This window comes from Felis catus, chromosome X (genome assembly GCF_018350175.1).
Source record: "Felis catus isolate Fca126 chromosome X, F.catus_Fca126_mat1.0, whole genome shotgun sequence".
NCBI lineage: Eukaryota > Metazoa > Chordata > Mammalia > Carnivora > Felidae > Felis > Felis catus.
In genome coordinates this window covers 58,882,194-58,904,105 of record NC_058386.1, presented here as the reverse complement: position 1 = coordinate 58,904,105, position 21,912 = coordinate 58,882,194, and the positions used below count along the sequence as shown (strand labels likewise).

At 44.9% G+C, this 21,912-nt stretch overlaps 2 protein-coding genes across 2 annotated transcripts in view; one reads left to right on the top strand and one right to left on the bottom strand.

Annotated features, from left to right (window-relative positions):
* The window catches only part of PIN4 (peptidylprolyl cis/trans isomerase, NIMA-interacting 4), a 70,455-nt gene that overhangs the window by 7,254 nt on the left and 41,289 nt on the right, over nucleotides 1-21,912 (bottom strand). The gene's annotated exons all lie outside the window — the stretch shown is intronic.
* The window catches only part of ERCC6L (ERCC excision repair 6 like, spindle assembly checkpoint helicase), a 35,909-nt gene continuing 26,894 nt past the window's right edge, over nucleotides 12,898-21,912 (top strand). The window contains exon 1 of the mRNA XM_006943820.5: nucleotides 12,898-13,031. Coding sequence (XP_006943882.3) covers nucleotides 12,964-13,031 — 68 coding nt within the window. The 5' untranslated portion in view covers nucleotides 12,898-12,963. The remainder of the gene's footprint in view (nucleotides 13,032-21,912) is intronic.

Here is a 21,912-nt window from a genome sequence, read left to right as displayed (position 1 = left end):
CGAGCAGGGGAGGGGCAGAGAGAGAGGGAGACTGAGGATCTGAAGCAGGCTCTGTCCTGACAGCAGAAAGCTGGATGTGGGACTCAAACTCATGAACCATGAGATCATGAGCTGAAGTGAGCTGAAGTCGCACACTAACTGAACCAGTCAGGTGACCCCAGCCTCCAAAATTCTATTAATTAATTCCTTATAGTAAATGTCATTATGTATGTATACACATCCTATTGGTTCTGTTTCTCTGGAGAACCCAGACAAATACACCAAGTAACAGTATACATTTATTACATTTTTAAAAGTTGTTGTCTCTCTCCACTCCAACTTAAACTTCAGGAGGGCAGGAGTTTTTGTCTTTTTTTTTTTTCTTTGCAAAGAAAGATTTATTTGTTTCTTCTTTTCTAGTAGTTTTATTTTTTTTTCAATATATGAAATTTATTGTCAAATTGGTTTCCATACAACACCCAGTGCTCATCCCAAAAGGTGCCCTCCTCAATACCCATCACCCACCCTCCCCTCCCTCCCACCCCCCCAGTTTTTGTCTGTTTTGTTCACTGCTGTATCCTCTGCAAAATGCCTGGCATATAGTAGGTACTTAATAAATACATATTGAATGAATAATGGCCCTTATAATTGTATAATTGTACCTTGTTTGTCTTGCTTTTTTTCTTTTTCTTTTTCTTTTTCCTTTTTTTTTTTTTTTTTTTTTTTTGGTCTCCCAGGAGTCTGTGAGTCACTCCACCACAGGAACTGGCATTTGCATCCCCAATGCCAGGCAAAATGCCCACCACCAAAGTACCCAGTACATACTGAATGAAATGCCTTGATATGATGCATCCAGAAGACCATTGAAGTTACCAGGACCAAACAAGACAGAGCCCTTGCCAGTGCCAAATTCGCGAAGACCACCTCTCTTTTCCCCCACCCTTCCCTCAAACCCCAGCCTTGGCAAGGCAGCTTCCTTCTGCCTGGTGCACCCGCCCTTGTTCTTTCCTCCCTTCCCCCCACCAAACCCTCCTTGCCCGCCTGGGTACAGACGATTATCTGGGAGTGGTAATTATTGCGAGTAAATTGGAACTTGTTTTGCACAGGGCTGTGTCTCACGCAGGTCGATTTGTATGCTTCCTGGGCACTTGTGACACTCCAGAGATGCCATAGCAACGGCCTCGGCGCCTCCGGGCTCACTAATGGCAAGAGATGAGGCGGGGGAGTGGTGCGCGCCACGGGCACCGAGATGGCGGGCACGGCCAGGGACACAGCGCCACAGGGAGCTGTCACCTCTCTGAGCCTCGGTTTCCCCGTTGGTATCAGGGCAATAACAACCAGCACGGAGGCTGTCGTCGGGCAGAAAAGAGATAATGGCTTGACCAGTTTGTAAAACTGTAAACCGAGGAGTGGCTATCCGTACAATGACTATTCTTTTTCATGGCATTGTCTTCTTTCCTACTTGTCCCCCGCCTTTCTGCAGCTCCCCCCTGCCTGCTTCGCCCCTCCCTGAGCCAGTGCCTGCCAGATTCCCCCACCGCAGGAGCGGGGTTCCTGCTGGCCCTCCTTTATTCGCTGCAAAAATCACTGCCCCTGGAACACCTTTTAGCGATGAGGCCCACAGAGACACCGCCAGCTCATCCTGCGGGGGCCGAGCCACTGATTAAATTGTATTCACTCTGCTTTTCGGTCATTCAAATTGGCTGGGACAAGGCCAGCTGGAATTAGTGACACATTTGAAGCAGAGAATATTGACAAAAGAAGGCTGTTTTATTGCTTGCAATGACACGCGATAATTCAAAGAAGGATCCCCAGTGTTTCCAAGGAGAGCTTTATTTAGACTTTTTTGCTAATTATTTGGATAGATGCAGACCACAAGTCCTTAAAATCCGTTTTGTTCCCTTCTAGGGGTTGAAAAACAACCCTTCTTTCTTCAATGGCCTCCTCTCTCTTTAAATCTGAGATCCTGACCAGGAGAAGGCTTTGAAAACAAGAAAGCACTACTGAACAATTCATTCCATACAAATATATATATATATATATATATATATATATATATATATGGTTTATTTATTTATTTATTTATTTTAAGAGAGAGAGCACGAGCAGTGGAGGGGCAGAGAGAGAGGGGGAGAGAGAGAATCCCAAGCAGGTGGGGAGCCCAACTTGGGGGTGGAACTCACAAACCCTGAGATCATGACCTGAGCTGAAATCAAGAGTCAGAGGCTTAACTGACTGAGCCACCCAGTCACCCCCCCCTTCCAAATATTTTTTAAGCACCTACTATGCATCAGAACTATTGTGGTTATTAAAGATACAGACATGGAACTAATGTTCCTAGAGGAGAAACAAATAATATGGAAGTATACAGAGAAAGGAGATACTTTTCAATAGTAGTAAGGGCTCTAGGGGCACCTGGGTGGCTCAGTCAGTTACGCTTCTGACTCTTGATTTCAGCTCAGGTCATGATCTCACAGTTTGTGAGATAGAGCCCCAAGTCAGGCTCCACGCTAATGGCATAGAACCTGCTTCGGATTCTCTCTCTCCCTATCTTCCCCTCCCCCGCTCATGCCCGTACCTTCTCTCTCTTTCTCTGTCTCTCTCAAAATATATAATAAACATTAAAAAATAGCAAGGGCACTAAAGGACATAAACAGGATGAGGGAGGTGAGGTAGTTACTTTAGAGAAGATGGGTCAGGAAATGTCTCACAAAAGAGATAGTGGAGATATCAATGATAAGAAGGAGCCAGCCATGCTAAGATTTTAGGGGAAAGTGCTCCTGGTAGAAGGAACAGAAAATGGAAAGACCCTGTGGTGGAAATGGGCTTGGTTGTTTGAAGAAGACAAAGAAAGCCAATGTGGTTGGGGTGAAATGAACACACAAAGTGAGATTTGGATGGGTCAGGTCACTAGGGACTTGAGGGCCATGATGAGGAGTTTGGATGGTATTTTCAGTGCATTGTGAACTAATGAAAGTTTCTAAGCAAAGGAGTGATGTGATCTGGTTTCTATTTTTAAAAAAGATTATTGGCTGCTGTTTGAAGAATAAATTAGATTACCTTAATACGAAAAATGGATTGGGAGACAAGAATGGGAGTAGGGAGGCCAATTAGGAAGCCATTGGTAAATGACAGGTGGTTTACACTTGGGTGCTTGCAATCTGGTGGGGTAAAGTGGAGAGATTCAGGATGTATTTTGGAGATAGAGCCTAGATAGGACTTGGTGATGGATTGGATTTGGGACAGAGAAGAGACAATGTTTCTAGTTTATAGGTTTGGGGCTTGAGCAACTAGATGGATGGTGGTGCCATTTATAGAGATGGAAAAGACTGGAGCAGATCAGGTTTGAGAGTGGGTTGGGAACCCATACTTTTGGATGCTTTCAGTATGAGATGTCAGGGAGCCCTTGATATAGGAGTCTGGGGCTGAAGTGAGAGGTTTGGACCTAAGAAAGACATTTGGGAGTCCTTAATATTCGGTAAAGAGTTCTCAGGATTCTTGGTGACTTGTTCAAAGCCAACCCTACACTAGAACAGATAACTGCCCAGGGGGGCAGGGGGATACCTGCCTCCCTCTCTACCTCCAAAAGGACACCTCTGTTCTCAACTTGACTTGTCTCAGTGAAGACCTATTCTTCAAGGAAATGCAAAATAAAACTTTTTAATAACCAGAAGGGTGAGGATCAAAAGGTTGGAAAACACTGTTACCAAAGGTGTGGGGAAACAGGTATCCTCATATGTTGTTGATAGGAATGTAAATTTGCTCATCCCTGATGAAAGGCAATTTAGCAGCTTCTATCAAAATGAGAGACACATATACTGAGACCCCAACAATTCCACCTTTAGGAAATTATCCTACAGATATACTCACACATTCACAAAAATGCATGTGCCAGGGTATTTACTGCCACAATGTTTGTAATAGCAAAAGACTGGAGGGGTGCCTGGGTGGCCCAGTCAATTGAGCATCTGACACTTGATTTTTGGGTCAGGTCATGATCCCAGGGTTATGGGATCAGGCCCCAAGTCAGGCTCTGTGCAGAGCATGGAGTCTGCTTGAGATTCTCTCTCTCTCTGTTTCTGTCTCTGTCTCTGTCTCTCTCTTCCTCTCCCCCACTTATGCTCTCTCTAAAATAAAAATATAAAATAAAATAAAAGATTTGAAAAATATCCACCAGCAGGAGACAAGTCAAATAAATTAAGGTACACTCTTACAATAGAATATATGCAGCCATTAAAACTAAGGAAGATCTTAATTTTTTTTTATTTTTTAAATTGAGGTGAAATTCACATAACATTACATTCACTAGTTTAACCATTTTAAAGTGTAAAACTCAGTGTTTATATGTATTGATATGAAACATCCTCTGAGACCTATTGGTAAGTGCCTACCCCCACTCACCTGTCCCACCTGTCTACCTCTGCTGGTGATCCTAGGAGGGACTTTTTTCGATGGGCACCTTTGAAATGTCTCCATGACATAGAAGGCTGAGTTTGTTGCTAGGGAAAGGTGGTGGTAATATTAATCAATGGTTCTCAGAACAGCTGCACATTAGCGCCACCAGGGGAGATTTAAAAAATGTCCTTGCCCAGGCCCCACCTCTAGAGATTATGATTTAATTAGAGGTGAGGCCTGGACATGATTTTTTAAATGGAGGCATAATTTACACAAGGTACAATGGCATAGGTCTTAAGCATGTAGTTCAATGAATTCTGGTACTTGTGGGCAGTGTGTAACCACTGCCCCAATAAAAACATAGATCATTTCCACTGTCCCAGTCAATGCCCACACCCTTGACAGAGGAAACCACCTTTCTTATTTCTATCATAGATCCATTTTTGATTGTTCTTGAATTGCGTATAAGTGGAATTGAGTAGAATGTAACATTTTGGGATTGGCTTCTTTCACTTAGCACAATGCCTTTGAGATTCATCCAAATTGTTGCACTGATCAGTAGTTCATCAGTAGTAGTCTCTTCCATTGCTGAATGGTATTCTTTTGTGTGGATACACCAAAGTTTGTTTAGTCATTCACACATCCAGGGACGTTTGGGTTGTCGCAATCTTTCTATAGGGACATGCATTCATTTCTCTTGGGCTGGAATTACTGGATTTATGTAGAACTTTTTTTGAAACCATCTCTTTTCTGAAGTTCTTATACCAATTTACACTCCTACCAACAAAATATGAGAGTTATAGCTGTTCCATATCTTTGACAACACTTTGGATTGTCTGTCTTTTTAATTATAGTGATTCTCACGGGTACATAGTATCTCATTGTGATTTTAAATTGCATTTCCCTAATGACTATGTTGGCCATCTTTTTATTTGCTCATTAAGCATTCATATATCCTGTCCAATTCTGTGTCTGTTTGAGTGTTTTGCCCATATTGTAGGTCATTTTATTATTGATTTGTAGGGGCTGTCTATATATTTTGTATACTATATTTTTGCCAGATACATATATTGCAAATACAATTATTGTTTAAAACATCTCCAGTGATTCTAACATGAATCTAGGGTTGAGAGCCCTTGATACTCTAAACTTTTTTTTAATGTTTATTTATTTTTGACAGAGAGAGACAGAGCATGAGCAGGGGAGGGGCAGAGAGAGAGAATCCGAAGCAGGCTCCAGGTTCTGAGCTGTCAGCACAGAGCCCGACGTGGGGCTCGAACTCACAGGCCACGAGATCATGACCTGAGCTGAAGTCAGATGCTCAACCGACTGAGCCACCCAGGTGCCCCGAGAACCCCTGATACCATAATGATCAGCTCCAGAGGGTCCCTGCCTCTATGAGTTCCCAAATATGCCCCCTTGCAACTACGTCTGATGATTGGTTCTTCAATCCATGTGAACGTACATGGCTGTGGGGATTTGGGGAGTTAGGGGTGGCTTGTCAGTCTTCCTCCTATGGATCTGTATGGCTTCTTGGATTGTTCATTCATCTGAACGGTTCTCTTACCCTCTGATGTGAGACTGTAAGTCTTTTATTGTCACCATCCTAAAATTTTCCACGTATGAAACTTGGCCTTATTGCCTGACCCATTCTGGCTACCTGGATATTGTGTATGTCAAAGGCCAAAGACATGTTTTCTTCTGGATGGAGCAAGCTATGTCCTTCCTAGGCATAGAAGGAGTGTGACTTTCTGAATCCCCTCACAGCCATTGTCCTCAGGCTGCCTACCTGCTCACTGAAAGGTTGAATCATTTTCTAGTAGCCTTGGGAACAATTCACCAAGGGTCTGGAAGTTGATGGCCTGGTCCTGGTCTCTTTGAATCTGCTGTGTACTTGCTGCATGATTTTGTGTAAAGCAGTTAACCAATCTGAGCCTTTGTTCCTGTGACTGGTAGAGCAATTTCTTGCTTGTTATGGGGAAAGTGCCTGGCATAAAGTAGGTATTCACAGGATGCCTGGGTGGCCCAGTCGGTTAGGTGTCCGACTTTGGCTCAGGTCATGATTTCACAGTTTGTGAATTCAAGCCCCACGTCAAGCTCTGTGCAGACGGCTCAGAGCCTGGAGCCTGCTTCCGATTCTGTGTCTCCCTCTCTTTCTGCCCCTCCCCTGCTCATGCTCTGTCTGTCTGTCTCTCTCTCTCTCAAAAATAAATAAATGTTAAAAAAAATTTTTAAAAAGTAGGTGTTCACAAAGCCATCGGTTCCCTCAAAAGGGGAGCTGGGGAGCTTGGCTCTGGGAGCAGTGCAACTGGGCTGTGAGAGGAGCCCTCTGCTTGGGGACTTGCCATGCCCTCAGTGTGCCCTCGTGTCATGTATCTGCCCCTTCCCTCCACATATAGTCTAGGAGGCCTAGACTGGCCAAGTTCCCTCCTACTGTGTTGTCCTCACCCTGCCCTTCTTGGCTAATTTGAACAGAGCATCCAACGAGGGCCCCTAGGCTCTTTAAGCTCACAGCAGATGGCTGGGAAGCCAATTCTCTGGGACATACAGTTCCTGACTCAGATCTGGGCAGGGGGCCAAGGCCTTCGAAGGGCTGTAGAAAAATGTAACCCTTAGCCTCCCCTCAAGAGCTTGTAGTTTCTACTGTCTATCTCTTTTAGTGCCTAAAAGGAAGGGCAAAGGACCACAAAGGTTAAGATTAGGTGCCCACAGGAGTCCCTTCTTGGGCTGGAACCAGGGAGGAGCTTTGACTTTAGCTTTTAGGATAGGTGCTCATGCCATGTAGGAAGGTTTTCTCTGCTGCTGCAGGAAGTAGATTTGGAAGCTGAGGAGGAGGTCATGGGAGCTACCAGAAATGCTCTTGACTTGGGGAACACATATGTATAGGGCATCTGGAAAGTCCACCAACACTGGCAGGAACCCACTCATTTCACAGCAAAACAAGATTTGGAAGAGAATAGAAAGGGAGTATCCTATTCCTCGGTGTAACTCAGATTCTTTTGTGCTATTTCCAAGTCCATTCTGAGGCAGATTTAAGAGGGAGACAGGCACAGTGCTGGCAAGAAGTGTGGCTGGGATGGGTATGCTTGGACCTCCCCTTTTCCTTGGTTCCTGCTCCTCACTATTGTTTTGGATGTATCATTCTTACCCACAGCTTTACTTAGCTCTCCAACACGGTGTCTATTGCTCACCTTTGAGACTAGTAAATTGACAAATCCATCCATCCATCCAACAAATATTTGCTTACAAGCTACTATATGCAGGTACTGTGCTAAGCTCTGTGAAGCTGTAACTGTGAAAAAGCCAGATCTGTCCTTCACAGAGCCCACATGATCATGGGCTGGGTGAGCCAGAGGTAACTGGACAACCACATTCCATGGACTAAATCCAATGATAAAGGCAGGGCATGTCACACTGTGTCACAGAGGATGAATGTTGGGAAGGATTATGGAAGGTCCCTGGAAGAAGGGAAACTTGAGCTGAGAGCCAAGGAGTGAGTAGGACATAGTGAGACAAAAAAGAAAGGAAGAAAGTCCACGCAGAGGAAATAGCATGTGAGACAAGATTTGAGTGAGTAGAAGTGTTTTAGCTTGAGAAGAGTGATGTGTGTATGTGTATGTATGTGCGTGAGAGTATGTGCATGCTCATGTCATGGAGAAGTGAGTCATAAGGCAGGAGAAGCAGTCAGGGGCCAGATCAGGAAGGCCTTGAAAGCCATGCTGAGGAAGCAGACTTGATTTTGAGGGCAAGGGGGGGGGGCTTCAAAGGGTTTAGACAGGGCCATGACATGATCAGATTGGTGTTTTTGAAAGATCACTTTGGTTTCTGGGTGCAGAAACACTGGGGAGCAGGCACAAATAAAAGCAGGAAGAAAGCCAGGAAGCTATTGAAGTAAGGCAGGTGAGAGATGACAGTGTGACAGACCAGAATGGTGGCAGAGGAGATGAAGAGAAGTGTTTGGGTTGGAGATATATTTTGGAGGTAGATCCAACAAGATGTATTGGTGAATTGGAAAGATGCCTCCCAGTTTCTGACTTGAACAATTGGGGGGGTTGGAAATGCTGTTCATGGAAGTGAGGAATATTGAGGGAACAGGTCTAGGGGAGGGTGGGACATGAGTTCAGTGCCATGTTGAGGTTGAGCTTCCAGGAAGATATGTCCTGTAGCCAGTTGGCCATCTAGGACTGAAACTCAGGAGAAAGGATGAGGCTAGAGACAAAATTATGAGGTTTGGGGAGTGGACGAAGCAGCCCAAAGGGAGTGAAGGAGGCCATGTTTTTTGCAGCGGCACTGTCCTGTCAAATGATCCCTACCCTTTGGTGCCTGCCTGCTTCAGCTCAAACCCTAGGAGGCAGGTTTAAGAGGCACTTACCAATGACTGAAATTTAGTGCAAAGACCCTGTGAATAATCCTAAATCTTGGCTCCCTCTTTCCCCTCAGCTCCTGTCATTTCCACAGCATCTTGGACTGACTTGACTAGCTTCCAGTAAGAATTTATCCTGCGGGTGGGCCAGGCCAGCTGCCATTCTTAGGAAACAGTTTCTGGCTCCCCCTGCTGGCAGAACTGGAGATGACTCACAGCTGGGCCGCTGAGCGGGAAAGCACCCTCCTCACCTCAAAAGAGAGGCTGAAGACATCTGCCCCAGTATTCTTCTCCAGCTCCCCCCTCCACCCCACCAAATCCCACCCACTTTAGAACTCTTGCTGGAAATAGCTGGATAAAAGCCTAATTAGCTGTCTGGGAATCACAGATTAAATTCTCCCTGTTTCCAAATTACTTCTCTTCTGCCCCAAACTCACTCTTGGCCTCCTTGTCCACGAGGATTCCATTTGGTTATTTCTACCTATCTCCAAAAACACTCTCTTCCATTCTGAGTCCGCATGAGCAGCATTTTGCTGACACTCATTTGACCTCCCTCCTCCTCATATGCAGGAAAGCCATGGTCTGTGTTGGAAAGAGTACTGGACTGGGAGTCAAGGAACCTAGGTTGAGTCCTGTTTCTGCCACTGATTCAGGGTGTAGCCTTAGACCAGTCACTTCCTTCTTTCCCAGTGGCAGTTCTCTCACCTGCGACTTTGGACTGGACTCCAAAAAACCCTTCCAACTCTAGCGTCCTAGGCTTTGCTCCAACCACCCTACCCTTTTCAGTTCTTCATGTGCATCAATCTCTCTCCTGCTTCAGGACCTTTGATCGTGCTCTTCCCTCTGCCTGAAATGCTTTTCCCTTCCATTTTAATTTCTCCTTACCCTTCAGCTCTCAGCTCAGATGTTACTTCCTCAGAAAAACCTCCCCAGCCCCTTCAGACTGGGTCAGGTACCCCATCATATGCTCTCAGATTCCCTGGAACTCTCTTTCTGTGCCCTCATCATGGTTTGTGATTTTCCACATGCTTGCATGTTTATTATTTCAAGTCTTCCCCCAAATCCCCAAACTTCAAACTCTTTGATAGCAAGAAACGGTCTGTTTTGCTCACCACTGTATCCCAGCACCCAGATGTTTGCCTGGCCATCTTGTAAAGGCTCAACACATATCTATTAAATACATGAAGAAGTAAATGGATGAATGAACACTTATCTTCACCTATCATCTGCTTTCTATATCTAACTGGCATAATGTCTAAGAGCAAAAACTCAAAAGCCAGAATGCCTGGGTTTGGAGCCCAGCTTTACCACTCACAAGCTGTGTAAGCTGGTAGAAGTTATTCTTTCTGTGCCTCCGATTCCTTATCTATAAAGGGTGGATAATAATAGCATACTCTACCTAACAAGGTTGTTGTGAGGATGAAAAGACTTAATATATGTAAACTGTGTGGAACAAGGCTTGGCACTCAAGTACTATATTAGCAATAGCTATTGTTCTTAGCCTGCCTCATCCATCTCTCCATTTACCCATTCTGAGCTCCCCCACAAGGACTCATTATCTTATTTCCGGTCTTTGAGTACTGGTGACTCAGTGTTATTTGCAGATTAGATAGCAAAGGTTTTTTTTTAAATTTTTATTATGGAAAATTTCGAACAGGCAGAGCAGAGAGAAGAACGATAATGAACCTCTGTAACAAGTTTCAACAATAATCAATATTTTGCCAGTCTATGTTCATCTTTCCCCCTCCTCATCTTTCTGCCTTCTGGAGTATTTTAATACAAACCCCAGATGTCATATAATTTTATCTGAAAACACTCCATTATGCATCTCTAGCAGATAAGGACTTTAAAAAATACAACAATACCATTAGCACACTTTAAAAATTAACAATAATTAGGGAAGGCTTTTGAAACTCCATTCCCCTGGGGGAAGCTGGGGGAATGGGAGCCCTCACTCTGGGGGTAGACATGAAATGAGGAACAGTCAAGAGAATTAATATAAAGTACCATGAACAGGCTCTGATACATAAATGGGATATAGTAATAACTGTTATTTTGATTCGTTTCCATTTTCTCTACTTATCCACCCTAAATCCTCCCCAACCCCTCTCTTATTTCTGGTCTATGAGCCTGTGTTACCCTTTAGAAAGGAGGACTAGGAGTCCAGGGTGATGAGTTTCCTGGGTCACTTGCACCCCTCGGTGAGAGCTGGGACTCTGGAAGGCACTGAGAAGGGCCCGAAGGTAGTGACTGTGGGACTGAGGGGGAGGGAAAGAGAGCTAGAGGATTTAGTGGGTTTTAAATAAGGGGGAGTCCTGGGGCACCTGAGTGGCTCAGTCGCTTAAGTGTGAGACTCTTAATTTCAGCTCAGGTCATGATGTCACAGTTTGTGAGTCCCAGCCCCACTTTGGGCTCTGTGCTGATGGTGCGGAACCTGCTTGGGATTCTCTCTCTCTCTCCCTCTGTCTTTGCCCTCTCTATCTCTCTTTCAAAATAAATAAATAAATAAACTTTAACAAAAAAGAAGCCACAGTCCTGTGGCTGTGTGAGAATGGTACTGAAAAAAATCCAATAACCTAAGGGCAAGCAAGCAGGAATCCTGGTCCTTTCTTCCCAATATTCAGAGCCTTTGGGGATCATTGAAAGCTAGGAAGCAGGGAGGCCAGAGTCTGGGTCCTGAGGGAGTTCCTTCTAGCTTTTCTCCACAGCCCACAGAAAGGCAGCTGCCTGAGATAGTAATCAGGGGTTTGCTTTGCTTCATTTTGAGTTCTCAACTGTTCCAAAGATATGTAAGAGATGATGGTAGATGCTGAGCCAAAGCACAACTGGAGATGGCCTGCCCTAGACTGGCGATGAAGATTTTTGTGCTCCCATCTCTTTTCTCCTTTCTATGAAATTCTCCCCAACCAGCCTTTCTCATCACACGCCTACTTTGGGTACCCAGAATGCCTGCGCACTCGACCCACCCCAATGCAAACTTGCCTCTAGGGAGAGAAGTGATTCAAACACTTCAACAGAGTAAGCAAGCTCTTTCAAAAACTGGCTTCCAACTACCTCATCTACCTCATTTCCCACTACTCTCCTTTCTGGCAATAGGCAGTGGACACAGTGAAGGAGCATGGATTTTCCATATAGACCTGGTATTAAATTCTGGCTCTGCTATTTCCCAGCTCTGGAACCTTAGGCAAAGTCACTTTATGTCCCCAGCCTCAGTTTTCGTATCTGAAAACGGGGATAGTAGTAGTATACTAAAAGCCCTCTTAACAGAAGGCTTAAAGCCATATGAAAATATGACCTAAAGTCATGTGAACTAGGAAAATGTCCCATAGTTTCTTTTTAGAAGATCCCCTTTTGAACTAATGATCTATGGTATTTACAAAAAGCCTAAAATCCTCTGGACTTATGGTGGGCGTGACTGGGTCAATAGGTGAGTTTTCAAACACTGAATGTTAATCAGTGCCTTGAAGAATCACAATGTCCATGTTTTCATCGCCGTATGAACAAGGACAATTTTTGTTGGTCCACAACCTCTGAGGATCATCCAAGCAACTGACTTAAACTCACTGGTTTCCTGCCCCAAGCTCTGAGCTCTGCCTTTGAAAATGATGGCATCCTAGTTGGAGCTTCTAAAGAAATGGTAACCATACGTTACAGCACTACTTTTTTTTTTTTTTTTTTTTTAGCACTACTTATTTCTTAAATGAGAACTTTGGCTTGGCTCTTGAAGACTCTTCCTCAATGTAAGTCTAAGTCACGGGGACCATGTCTCCCAGAGTGTTTGAATTCAAAGCATGCTCAATGCCAGGCAATGGCGAGCATGGAATGAAGGATATTTGGGGGGAACAGGCTATGGAGAAGGTCTCTAGCGGCCACTAAAGTGACCGAGATCATATCAGGCATTTTCCTTCACTCACGAGGATAGCTAGCACACGCACACGCACGAAAGTGCTGAAGCACTGCTTGCACCGAACTGAAAATGGGAGAGAGGAGAGGACACAACGCCCTCCCTCTCCTTTGGGCCTGGGACCGCCTCTTAGCTCCAGCGCGTATAGGCGCAGGCGCGCGGGCGGGCTCCGGCGGTGGCGCGGAAGGGGGCGCTGCCGATTGGCCAGCCGCGAGACCGACTGTTGGCCTTGCCCCGCCTTCCGGCGCACCACGCATGCGCCGGGCGGGAGCGAGCGAAATTTGATCGCCCGCTGAGATACCTGGAGCCCGAGTTGGGGGTCATGGAGGCGTCCAGAGGGTCTGCGGAAGCCGCGGCCTTAAGCCCGGAGCAGGCTGCCCGTTACCTGAGGTATGTCTGGGCCGCTGGGGGGTCTAGCTCGCAGGCTCTGGCCGGCAGTGGGGGTGGGAAGCCCTCGGACCCTCCCGGGGGGCCAGACTGCTGAGGCCCTTGTGAGACGCGCCCTTGCGTTCTCGGAGTAGGGCGTGGGAATCTGCTCAGATTTCTAAAACCTGGGGAACCTCCCGATGCCCCCTTCTTTGGTCAGATAGCTCTCCAGTGCGAACTCCTTAAAAGTCAGAACTTCCACTGATCAAGCCTTTCTTGAGTCTTGCCAGTCTACCAAACACCAGGCCTAGGGGATACAGAGAGGAGTGAAACACTAACCTTGCCCCCTCAATACTGCTTATATTTTGGTAGTGGAAAGGGGTAGGTAAACCAATAATCGCTATAATGTTTGATGAGTGCTGAAAGAGGTATAATGTGCAAGGCATAGTATGGGCATAGAGGATGAGATTGGTCAACTACAAGGGCCGGCCTCACAGAAGGAGATGCTTGTGTTCAATGAGTAAGCGTTCATCTTATGGCTAAGGGTGGGGGACATGGTGATGTGAGGATGAGATTTAAACTTTTTAAAAAAGTTGTGATAAAATAGAAACAATGTAACTTAACCATTCTTAAGTATACAGTTCAGTGGTGTTAATAACATTAATAACATTAATACTGTTGTTAAAGCAGCACCACCTTCCACCTCCAGAACTCTTCAGCTTGCAAAGCCAAAATTTCCTATTAAAGAACTCCTTCCTCCCATCTCCCCCAGCCCCTGGCAGCCATCATTCTACTTTCTGCCCTGGTGCATTTAACTCCAGGAGCCTCATACAAGTGGCATCATACAGTATTTGTCTTTATGTGATGGGTTTATTTCACGGAGCATACTTTCATCAAAGTTCATCAGTATTGTGTCGTTACAGGATTTCCTTCCTTTTTAGGAGGGGATAATATTCCATCATGTGCACATACCACATTTTGTTTATCCATGTATCTGTTGATGGACACTTGGGTTGCTTTCATCTCTTGACTATTGTGAACAGAGCTGGCTTTGAACATGGGTGTGCAAATCTCTCTTTGAGATCCTGCTTTCAATTCTTTTGGATATCTAGCCAGAGGTGGGATTGCTGGATCACAGGGTAATTCTATTATTAATTTTTTGAGGAACTGCCATACGGTCTTTTACTGCAGCTGCATCATTTTACCTTCCCTCCAGCGGTGTACAAGGGTTACATTGTCTCCATATTCTCACCACCACTTGTTATTTTCTGGTTTTGTTGTGATGGTTGTTACTAGCCATCCTAATGATAATGAAGTTGTTGGGATTTTGATTTGCATTTCTCTAATGATTAGTGATGTTGAGCATCTTTTCATAGGCTTATTGGCCATTTGTATATCTTTGGAGGAATGTCCATTCAACTCCTTTGCCCATTTTTTAGTCAGGTGGGTTGTTTTATCTTCACGTATTTTGGGTATTAACTCCTTATCAAATATGATTTGCAGATCTTTTCTCGCATTCTGTAGGTTGCCTTTTCACTCTGTTGGTAGTGTCCTTTGATGCACAGAAGTTTTAAATTTTGATGTTTTACAAACAAATAAATTGGGCCAGTGTAATAGTTCTGTCTTCCTTTCAAAAAAAGTGTTTTAAGGCTGTTAAAAGCTAAAAGGTCTTACTGAGGAGTAAAATCACATCTTTAGGCTAAGTTACATGACGTCTTTAAGGAAGATTTGGGAAAACAGGGAGCAGTGTGGTGTGGTAGAGTACTAGCTTTGGAGTTGGGCCGTTTGGGGTTCAAAATATGGCTCTGCCGTCTGCTAGCTGGGAAACCTTAAGTAAGTCATTTGACTGTTCTGAGCCTCAATGTTTTCATCTGAAAAATGGGGATAGGAAGGCTTAAGCTATTTAACCCCTTCCCCTCCTTTTCCTGAGCAAGCAAAAATGCCTGGATTTCCCCAACACTGCCTCTTACACAGGCACCTGTCTCTTCCTTGCTCTCAGGTGCTCTTTCCTGAACATTCCCAAACTCCCCTGCTCCCTTCAACGCTCAGCCCTTCTTTCACAGTCAGCATCTTCTGCCCTCACAGTCCCCTGCCTCTCATGACCCCTCAACTCACAATCTTTTTTATTTCTCCTAATCTTTCTCTGTCTCTCCCGTCCTCTTCCAAATCCAACCTACACCGAAGCCCCCTTGCACAAAGCATCACCTTCTCTGCCTTCTTCAGTGCTGCTAGTCCTCCTTGGCACACTCTGCTCATACATATCTGCCTTTCTTCCTCCCTCTCTCCTCTCTCTCCTCTTGCTGTCCCACCTTCTTCATCTCTCTGCCCCTCCTGCCTAACAGCTGAAAGAAAACTTTGAAACTTGCTGTCATACACTCTCTGCACCCATGTCTTCTTTTTTCACACACATCTTCTGTCAGATGAAGTAACTCTGTCGCACGCTTTCGGTACCTGTCATGCTTACCCCCCAGCTCTTCTCTTGCCCACCGTCCTCCTCTCCCCCTTTCTGTCCTGTCTCTTCCTGTTCCCCATTATCTCTTCCTCTGTCACCCACCTTTGTCACTCACTCTCCCTCTCTGGCACTCATATTTTCTTTCTCCTTCTCCCATTCTCTGTCACCCACCACATCCTCTCTGTTGCCCCCATTCTCTCTCCTTCTGTCATCCATCCTGTTGACACTGTCCTCTTCCTGCTCACACTGTCATCCATTCTGTCTCATCCACTTACTCTTCCGTTCCACCCTCTTTCTGTGTCTGTCATCCTCCCCACTGTCGCCCCTTCCCCCCTTTCTCTGTCACCCATAACCTCTGTCCTGCACTCTCTACCTCTGTTACTCATTCTCTGTTACCCACTTTGTCATTCACTTTCCTTCTCTGTCACCATTCTTTCATTCTGTCACCTACCCTCTTTTTCCTCTCTGTCACTGTATCTTGGGTCCAGTCAGGAGGTAGAAACCATATAGCATATTAAAACAAGAATTTCAATATAAAGAATTATTAAAATGATAAACGAGTGACTATAAGAAATACGAAAGGGGTGCCTGGGTGGCTCAGTCGGTTAAGCATCTGACTTAAGCTCAGGTCATGATCTCGTGGTTCGTGGGTTCACACCCTGCGTCAGGCTCTGTGCTGACAGCCCAGAGCCTGGAGCATGCTTTGGATTCTGTGTCTCCCTCTCTTTCTTCTCCCCTGCTCATGCTCTGTCTCTCTCTCAAAAATAAATAAACATTAAAAAAAAAAAAAGACACGGAAACTCCATATGGTGTCCTTGGGCTAAGGGGGAGTATCCAAGGAAGGACAGACTTGGAAGGGGATCCTCTCCCCAAGGCTGAGGTTCAGGCTTCATGGGAGAAGGTGTAGTTCAGCCCACTGTGTAGCGGAGAAATGCTCTGGCTGGTCTGCATCCCCTGGGCCAACAGGAGGCAAACTTCTGGAGTGCAGGTGGCAAGCAGTCTATCAGCAACTCTTGTCATGTGCACACAGAAGAGGTAGGGGCCCAGGGCACAGGCGAGCTGTTGGGCGAGCTGGTTTCTATGTGAGGAGATGCAAGAAGGTTATTGCCATGCCAGGTGGAGGCTTCAAGGTCATTGAGGGACGGCATGTTCTGGGTTTGTGGTTGTGGGCTATTCTGTTGTCCCCGTGTACTGCAGCAGCCGTAACTTCAGAAGAGCCCCTTCCTCCTGAAGTGTCCCTCAGGCGCCCTCTACTGAGAAAGAGTAACATCGTGTTCGCTGTAAAGGAGAGATGCTTAAAGGAATTCTGTCCATTATCACAGAACAGGTATTGAGGGGTGAATTTGGAACTGAGAGGCAACAAATGATGACTGGTAGAGTCAGCCACCCTCTGCTTACCTCTGTCACTCACCCTTTCTCTCATGTTGCCTACCTTTTGTCTCTCACTCACTGTCTATGTCACTTGCTCTCCCTGTGTCACCAGTTTGTATGTGTCTATGTTGTCCATACTGTCTTGCTATCACCTGTCTGCTGCTCTCTTTCTCTATTCTCTGTGTCACCCACTTTCTCCTGTCACTCAAACTGCTTTTGTCAAGGTCACTAATGATTTCATAAATCTAAAGGTCACTTTGTAATCCTCATCTTCCTTGACTTACCAGCAGTATTTGACAGTGTTGATCACTTCTCCATGAAACTCTGCATTCATTTGGCTTCCAGGACTCCTCACTGTCCTGATTTTCTTTTTCTTTTTTTTTTTTTTAAGTTTATTTATTTATTTTGAGAGAGACCAAGACAATGTGAATGGGGGATGGCAGAGAAAGAGGGACAATCTCAAGCAGGCTCTGTGCTGTCAGCACAGAGCCCATGTGGGGCTCGAATTCATGAAACCATGATACCATGACCTGAGCCGAAATCAATAGTCAGACGCCCAACCAATTGAGCCACCCAGGCTCCTCTCTCCTGATTTTTTTTTTCTAATATAATTTATTGTCAAATTGTCTTCCATGCAACACCCAGTGCTCATCCCAACAAGTGCCCTCCTCAATGCCCATCACACAATTTCCCCTCTCCCCCACTCCCCATCAACCTTCAGTTCTCTATATTTAAGAGTCTTTTATGGTTTGCCTCCTTCCCTCTCTGTTTGTAACTTTTTTTTCCCCTTCCCTTCCCCCATGGTCTTCTGTTAAGTTTCTCAAGATCCACATATGAGTGAAAACACATGGTATCTGTCTTTCTCTGCCTCGCTTATTTCACTTAGCATAATACCCTCCAGTTCCATCCATGTTGCTGCAAATGGCCAGATTTCATTCCTTCTTATTGCCAAGTGGTATTCCATTGTGTATATAAACCACATCTTCTTTATCCATTCATCAGTTGATGGACATTTAGGCTCTTTCCATAATATGGCTTTTGTTGAAAGTGCTGCTATAGGGGCGCCTGGGTGGCTCAATTGGTTGAGTGTCCGACTTCGGCTCAGGTCATGATCTCATAGCTCGTGAGTTCGAGCCCCGCGTCGGGCTCTGTGGTGACAGCTCAGATCCTGGAGCCTGCTTCTGCATCTGTGTCTCCCTCTCTCTCTGCCCCTAACCCAGTTGCATTCTGTCTCTGTCTCTCTCTCAAAAAAAAATAAATAAACATTAAAAAAAATTTTAAAAATTAAAAAATTAAAAAAAAGTTCTTAACTGGATCTGTTAATCTCATTTAAAAAAAAAAAGAAAGTGCTGCTATAAACATTGGGGTACAAGGGCCTCTATGCATCAGTACTCCTGTATCCCTTGGGTAAATTCCTAGCAGGCTATTGCTGGATCATAGGGTAGTTCTATTTTTAATTTTTTCAGGAACCTCTACACTGTTTTCCAGAGCGGCTGCACCAGTTTGCATTCCTACCAACAGTGCAAGAGGGTTCCCGTTTCTCCACATCCTCTCCAGCATCTATAGTCTCCTAATTTGTTCATTTTAGCCACTCTGACTGACGTGAGGTGGTATCTCGCTGTGGCTTTGATTTGTATTTCCCTGATGATGAGTGACGTTGAGCATCGTTTTTTGTGTCTGTTGGCCATCTGGATGTCTTCTTTGGAAAAGTGTCTATTCATGACTTCTGCCCCTTTCTTCACTGGATTATTTGTTTCTGGGGTGTGGGGTTTGGTGAATTCTTTATAGATTTTGGATACCTGCCCTTTATCCGATGTGTCATTTGCAAATATCTTTTCCCGTTCCATTGGTTGCCTTTTAGTTTTGTTGATTGTTTCCTTTGCAGTGCAGAAGCTTTTTATCTTGAAGAGGTCCCAATAGTTCATTTTTGCTTTTAATTCCCTTGTCTTTGGAGATGTGTCGAGTAAGAAATTGCTGTGGCTGAGGTCAAAGAGGTTTCTTTTTACCTTGCTGATGCTGCTTCTCAGATTCTGTTGATACCTCCTCATATCCTTACTTTTTTTCTTTTTTTCATCTAATGTACTTTAAATTCTCAGACATCATCTAATTTCATCCTTAAATACTTCAGTGCTGCATCTCTTTTTAAAAAGAACACATACTTACAAAACTATTATAATGTATCACCTAACAAAACAAGCTAATTCCTTGATATCAGCTAATACCCAGTCCACATTCACATTTTTCAAGTAGTCTTTAGTCTTTTTATAATTGTTTTGTTTGAATTAGGATCCAAAGAAGGTCCACACACTGCATTTGGTTATATTTCTTAAGTCTCTTAATCTAGGGGCACCTGGGTGGCTCAGTTAAACATCTAACTCTTGATTTTGGCTCAGGTTATGATCTCGGGGTTTGTGGGTTCAAGCCCCACATAGGGCTCCGTGGGATTCCCTCTCTCCTTCTCTCTCTGCCCCTCCCTCTCTCCCTGTCTCTCTCTCCCTCCCTCTCTCTCTCTCTCTCTCTCTCTCTCAAAAAAGTCTCTTAATCTAAAGCAATCCCTCCCCACCCCTGACTTTTATTTCTATGCCAATGATTTGGATTAGTCTGATGGCTTCCTTGTAGTATTATTAGCTTGTTCTCCTATCTCCTATAATTTAAATTTAAAGGCTTAGATTCAAGGGAAGATGGCAGTGTAGGAGGACGTTGGGCTCACTGCATACTGCTGACCACTTAGATTCCACCCACATCTGCCTAAATAACCCAGAAAACCACCAGAAGACTAGCAGAACGGACTCTCCGGAGCCAAGAGTAGAAGAGAGGCCCATGGAAGAGGGTAGGAAGGGTGGAGAGGTGGTGTGCGCTACACGGACTGGCGGGAGGGAGCCGGGGCAGTGGAGGGGCAGCCAGCCCACCCAGCAAGGCAGAGCCCAGAGTCTGGCTTGCAAAAGCGGGGGGGCCAGAGGGAGTGTGTTCTGACAGCCAGTGGGACTTAACATCTAGAATGTTATAAGTCAGCAGCTCTGCTTGGAGAGCAGGAGGGCTAAAGGACAATGGGAAGGACAGTTGTTGAGCTCTGGAGGACAGAGCTCAGCTTGGCAGGGAACAAAGGCACTGGGAAGTGCCATCTCCCTCACCCATCTCCCAGCCAAAATCCCAAAGGAACCAGTTCCCGTCATGAACTTGCTTGCACCATGCAAACACCCAATGCTGTGTTTCTGTGGATCCATCCCTTCGAAGGGTCTGCCTCCCTCCTGGTGCTACAGGGCCCCTCCCAAAGTGGACCACCGAAGGCAAAGTGAGCTCAGCCTGCCCCTCCCGCCCCTGTGCACCTTGTGGATTCACCTCAGCTAATATGCCAGATCCCATTGAAGCAGTACCACAAGCCTGGCAGTGTGCAAGTAGCCCAGACAGAGGCCACACCACTCCACAGTGATTCCTGACCCTGGGAGAGGGGAAGATAAGGTACACACCAGTCTGACTGTGGCCCCAGCAGTGGGCTGGGGGCAGACATCAGGTGTGACTGCGGCCCCGCCCACCAACGCAAGTTACCCCAGACAGCACAGGGTAAGAGTCCTGAAGTTCCCTGCCACTCCAGGGACTATCCAAAATGACGAAATGGAAGAATTTTCCTCAAAAGAAACTCCAGGAAGTAGCGACAGCTAACGAACTGATCAAAAACCATTTAAGCAATGTAACAAAATGAATTTAAAATAATAGTCATAAAATTAATCGCCAGGCTTGAAAAAAGTATAGAGGACAGTATAGAATCTATTACTATAGAGATCAAGGGACTAAGAAACAGAAGGAGCTAAAAAATTCTATAAATGGGCTGCAAAATAAAATGGAGGCGACCACAGCTCGGATTGAAGAGGCAGAGGAGAGAATAGGTGAATTAGAAGATAAAATTATGGAAAAAGAAGCTGAGAAAAAGAGAGATAAAAATATCCAGGAGTATGAGGTGAGACTTAGAAGTGACATAATTAAATGAAATAATATATGTATAATTGGGATTCCAGAGGAGGAAGAGAGAGAGGGGAAGCTGAGAACTTCCCTGAACTGGGGAAGGAAAAAGGCACTGAAATCCAAGAGGCACAGAGAACTCCCTTCAGACGGAACTTGAATCGATCTTCTGCACGACATAGCATAGTGAAACTGGCAAAATACAAGGATAAAGAGAAAATTCTGAAAGCAGCTAGATTTAAATGTGCTGTAACATATAAAGGGAGACCGATAAGACTCGTGACAGATCTCTCTACTGAAACTTGGCAGGCCAAAAAGGAATGGCAGGAAATCTTCAATGTGATGAACAGAAAAAAATGCAGCCGAGAATCCTTTATCCAGCAAGTCTGTCATTTAGAAGGAGAGATAAAGGTCTTCTCAAACAAACAAAAACTGAAGGAATTCATCACCACTAAACCAGCCCTACAAGAGATCCTAAGGGGGATCCTGTGAGGCAAAGTACCAGAGACATCACTGCAAGCAGGAAACCTACAGACATCACAATGACTCTAAACCCATATCTTTCTATAATAACACTGAATGTAAATGGACTAAATGCTCCAACCAAAAGACATAGGGTATCAGAATGGATTAAAAAACAAGACCCATCTATTTGCTGTCTACAAGAGACTCATTTTAGACCTGAGGACACCTTCAGATTGAAAGTGAGGGGATGGAGAACTATCTATCATGCTACTGGAAGTCAAAAGAAAGCTGGAGTAGCCATACTTATATCAGACAAACTAGACTTTAAATTAAAGGCTGTAACAAGAGATGAAGAAGGGCATTATATAATAATTACAGGGTCTATCCATCAGGAAGAGCTAACAATTATAAATGTCTATGCGCCGAATACGGGAGCCCCCAAATATATAAAACAATCACAAACATACACAACCTTACTGATAAGAATGTGGTAATTGCAGGGGACTTTAATACTGCACTTACAACATTGGATAGATCATCTAGACCAGGATCAATAAAGAAACAAGGGCCCTGAATGATACACTGGATCAGATGGACTTGACAGATCTATTTAGAACTCTGCATCCCAAAGCAACAGAATATACTTTCTTCTCGAGCGCA